The sequence below is a fragment of the Papilio xuthus genome, unplaced genomic scaffold (genome assembly GCF_000836235.2).
Source record: "Papilio xuthus unplaced genomic scaffold, Pxut_1.1 DF826123.1, whole genome shotgun sequence".
Taxonomy (NCBI): domain Eukaryota; kingdom Metazoa; phylum Arthropoda; class Insecta; order Lepidoptera; family Papilionidae; genus Papilio; species Papilio xuthus.
Window position 1 is genome coordinate 1,517 of NW_013532526.1, and position 5,051 is coordinate 6,567.

At 29.7% G+C, this 5,051-nt stretch overlaps 2 protein-coding genes across 2 annotated transcripts; one reads left to right on the top strand and one right to left on the bottom strand.

Annotated features, from left to right (window-relative positions):
* Nucleotides 1-6: 6 nt before the first annotated feature.
* LOC106123204 (uncharacterized) lies at nucleotides 7-978 on the top strand. The gene is made up of 3 exons (XM_013319435.1): nucleotides 7-74; nucleotides 348-512; nucleotides 762-978. Exons 1-3 carry the CDS (start codon nucleotides 43-45, stop codon nucleotides 919-921), a joined length of 357 nt encoding a protein of 118 aa, XP_013174889.1. The 5' UTR covers nucleotides 7-42; the 3' UTR covers nucleotides 922-978.
* Nucleotides 979-2,009: 1,031 nt separating this feature from the next.
* LOC106123203 (alpha/beta-gliadin A-V-like) lies at nucleotides 2,010-4,617 on the bottom strand (the record flags this gene model as incomplete). Its single annotated transcript, XM_013319434.1, has 2 exons — nucleotides 2,010-2,014; nucleotides 4,084-4,617. Coding segments are annotated over 2 exons (539 nt in total), but the record flags the coding sequence as incomplete, so codon positions are not given.
* Nucleotides 4,618-5,051: the final 434 nt, after the last annotated feature.

Here is a 5,051-nt window from a genome sequence, read left to right on the forward strand (position 1 = left end):
ACCATGGCAGCGGAGATCGTCTGGTGGAACATTACATACATCATGAAGACCAGGATTAATAAAAACTTTTGGAGGTATTTTCCTACGTTTTGACATGAAACTGTAATGTAAATATTTTTGCTTGCACTATCTCGAACCCTCGGAGCAGATTTTACTTTTCAAATTAGTAAATTAGTTTGTGGAACAATAAAGATTTTTGATAAAAAAAAATTAAAGGTAAAATATTAACGGGTCATTGAACAAGTTAATGAAAATTCATTATGGAAAATCTCCACTAAGCAAATATTTAAATCACCAGTAAGTAACTTTTCCTACGGCAGTAAGATTTTATTATTTTTATGGTTTAGGAATCGCTGGAATGCAGTAACGCCTATCGCAAGTCCAGTAGACACGGTGAATCTTACCACAGCGATGGACAACTTGCATATTGAAAGTGCACACAATAACTTCTTCTTTGGCTCCGGATTGATGAATGCGCAGGAGTGCTGGAAATGCTTTTGGAAAGGGAAAACGTAAGTATTTGAAAATGTTAATGAATTTATTTTAGTTTGGTGTTGCTATATAATAACTATATTGGGACAATAATCTAAATTATAATGATATGAGCAATACCAAACTAAAATAAACTATATTGGGTATTAGATAATGATTCACTGTCCAAAATGTGGCTTAAATCATTTTTAAGTTGTAATAACCTATAATTATGTAGTCATTTATCTTTTCCTACATTTTTAATTTTACTTTGTATTATTTTTTTTTAGTTGCAAAGAAGGTTCAAAGAAGAAAGAAATTTTGGCTTGCATAAAATTATCCGGTGTGAATGCGAAGAAACTTTGTTGTGACGAGAAGTTTTCTTGTTTTGTAACAGTTGATCATCCCGGACACATTCATATCATGAATTTAATGCACGCAAACACGTAGCATCTCATCCAAGGAGGTTTCATATTTTTATGGACCACTTTACAGTGTTGAAGAAAATGCAACGCCAAATGCAAACGCCATTTAAGTCTAACTACGTGTCACTGCCATTTTTTTTCTATTTTAATTATTTTTAATTTTAACTAATAGCTTGAACATGATTATGTCCAGGAATTGTGTGCACGCGATTAGCATGAAAAATGCAAAATTCAGTACATATATTAGTTTTATGCAATTTAATTAATGAAATTAGACATTTTTTGAACAACGTAAATAATATGTATTTTTTAGTTATGTTTAATTTTCAATTATTTCTCTGGTTATTTCCAGATCCAAATTTATGATTATTTGCTAAAAATTTTCTTAATTAATAAAATACGTAAATAATTGCTCCATTTAAATGCTTTAATGGATTTAAATATTAATTTAATGCTCAAATTTTAATAATTTTTTTTAAGCAATTACTCAATAACTTGTCAATTTTTTGACTACGTAATATTATACGTAACGCAATAATGATACAACGAAAAACGTATTCTAAGTATCAAAAAATTGTTCATATTTTTAATAATAGCATAATTTAAAAAATAATTTGATTTTTTTAAGTTAGAACAATTTAGTTTTTAAACTGTATAACATGATAAATAAGTTGCTATATTTTATTTTTGAAATACAAATTAAAGGTGCCCTAAATAAAATTAATGATCTGTCACAAATTTAACTGCCATAAATCTACCAAATGTGTAAAATTTACAAGTCTTTTTCAGTAGCTTTCTTTTATACTGAAAGTCTTAATTATGTTACTATCAAAATGGCCGCCATGTATTGTGCATGGCGGCCATTATGTTATTTAACTTTCTTTTAGTTATTTTTTTGGAAATTGAAGGATAAAAATGAAGTGATGTTGTAAATTAAGGGTAACTAATGTTATGTGAGAAATTTTTATCAGAAATATCTTGGAATTTACGAATTTTAGCGTAAATTCTAGTTTGCCTATGGTTACAAGGTTGGATTTGTTTGGTATAGACAATCTTAGAATACTAAAACGAAGACAATTAATAATTTTTATCGCCTTTATACTTACTATCTTATTAGGCTGCAAATTAAAGACGCACAATTTTTATAAAATTATATTATTCAGTTAGTACTTATTTAAACTTTAATAATTGTAATCCAAACCCACCATAAATATGTACGTAACATTGTAAACTTATTTCCACTATATTTGGATGTAAATCTCGTAAATAAGTATTTTCTAAGGATCTGTTTAGACGGAGAGTAGTTTATTGTAAATAAAATTGAGCTTTATAATATGAATGAAACAAGGATCAATTTACTTTGAACACCTTTTCTTATATAGAGTAAGCGAAAAAAAAGACTTTGTTTCAGTTATGTGGCGTCCAATTTTATTTGCGATGAAAATCTCTGCTATCCGTCTCGGTCTGTGTGAACGGACCAAAACTCGAATAATTTTACGTAAAACATTAATAGAATTTAAAATGCAATGAACAAATAGAAGATGTAAGTTTATCGGGTCACATCATGTTTTTTATAATCCCATTTTACTGTTTCTCTCTATATGCATTTATTTTTACTATAATTTTTTTTCTAAACATATTTTTTCAATCGGACTGTACTCATGACTCTTGGATGCTATAAATCAGGAATCTATTATTTTAGTTCCAGCAACGTAAGATAAAAAGAAGTTAAATTTGATTTACCTCTCACCACATTGTAATAAGTGTAGGGTTCCACTGCCGATATGCAAGTTTAAAAACATTTTCAACCCTTTATAAAAACAGAACCTAATACTTTTGGAAATATGTAGATTTAGTATAATCATTGGGAACTATTTTGAGATTGGTTGAGATTTAAATGTATGATTAATATCTTGTTGTCAATTTGTTGGAGATCTTTGTATATGTAAATCTTATTTTATAGATTTTTTCTCACTTAGTTCATTTTAACACGATTTGATTTCAATTACTTTGACAATAATTTTAATTTAAAATTTGTTACTTTTTTATAACAAAGTTTCATTTTTTTATGGTAATGTAGATCAATCGTTCAATTTGTAAATATCTCTAATATGGAAAGGATCTCGTATTAGTAGTAAAATAAGGTTTTATATCTTTTTATAAAATATGGTGCTATAACGTTGTAGATTTATTTTATAAATAGGTGTTGAATTTGAGCAGATACAGAGTTTTAAACAAGAATTGTACATCTCTGTCCTGCTTAATGAACAATTACATAGTTATTAAGGTGTTATGTAAACGGTAATGCTCAATCAAGCATTTCTACAATACTGTTTCTAATTTAAGACCAGTTTAATGTGATCCATCGATATAACACTTACGGATTCAACAGTGCATTTAAATTTATCATGTTTAATGATCGTGAATTAACTTGTATCAGTTATGCAATAAATATAGAACTATATTTTTAGAACTTTTAGTACGTTAGTTTTATTATATATGAGCTATACAGTTTTGGAAATAAAGATTTTTTCATAAAATTGAAATTGCTTCATTCAATCCTCCTCCCCCAAACTAACTACATTATAGCAACTTCATCGGTGAAAGAAAAGTTGGTGGATTTTTAAGAAATTGAAAAAATGTTCCGTTTTTTCCCTCGAGGCAAAAGAATCGGCAGTGAATTCAACGTGGTATTAGTTGTGTAGCATCTATAATTTATAAAAACTCAGTTGCTCTAAAAATCGATATATTTATCAACAGGTAATAAAAAATTATGTTAGCAGTTTATGAAATCACAAAGAATATCCATAATCCATAGCAAAGAGTAATAAGAATACTATTGAAAAAGGGCAAACTCGTACGAAGTCGTGGATCCACGGCGATTGTGGCGCTCCATGCGTATAATGGGTGAACTAATATTGTTTTTTTTGTACCTGTAGGCACGCATATTTAGCTCACTATAATAATAACTGATAAGGGGGAATCTAATTAATGAAGTTAAAATAGAAAATCAAAGTTCAAAAATAATATACCCACTTAGATAGTTATTGATATAGTGAGCGGATATCAAGTAGCCTTCTATGAAATACCTCTATTAAAATGATCCTATTATTGGGGAAATAAAAACAAAATATTTTTATATTTTTGTACATTATTTATTATATTTCTACATAACTTAATTTTAAACTTCTTCTTCTTCTTCTTCTTATATATTGTTGATATTGTTGAATAGATAGCGGAGCTTGCTGATATATAAGGAAGTAATTAGGCTGCCCGGTTGATGGCTGTTGCTGGGGCGATGCTTGAAATTGAGGAAATGATTGTAATTGAGGCATAGGGCGTTCTGGAAGACTTTGCGCAGATATAACTTGAATTGGTCGTGGTTGAGGCTGGTATATCACTCTCTGTTCTCTTTCATCTTGAGGCCTAGGTAATATTGAAGCATTTCTGTCTATGGGCAAAACTCTCCTCGTGGTATCTTCTGTAGTCGATTCCTCCACAGAGGCCTGACTCGACGATGTCGAAGATAAGGTTGAAAGATCCTTTTCGGTTACGGAAGTTGTAGGTGAGGTTGCAACTACGATGGGATGAGATGATAACGTTTTAGGGGTCGTAAATATTTCCGTTATTGGTTTCGGTTGGTAACTGGATTCGTTTATGAGATTGGCCTCGTACCATTTTGGTAATGAATTCGATATTTCAGCTCGGCATAGTTGTAACACTGCAAGAAATAGAAAACCGTTAGTTTCAATGATTATACACATAATATTTATTGAACGTAGGTGTTATCTTACTAATATTATAAATGCGAATGTTTGGATGTATGGATGTTTGTTTGAAGGTATCTCCAGAACGGTTGAACGGATCCTACTAAAAATTGGCATATATGTAGAACATAGTCTGGAAGAACACATAATCTACTTATTGAGTTTTTTTTAAATTCTGCTTAGACGGAGTTGCGGGCGCCAGCAAGTAATCTATAAATTGCAACAAGAAAGACACAATCTTTCAGTACTATGTCGGTAGACATCTAGTAGTTGCTAGTTTATGTACGAAATAATTATTGATTTTTACAATCTTTGAATCTGTATCGCTAAAAATAAAACGGATATTGTCAATTTTACAAGTATGTGAAAAGGAAGTAATTTATGGAAC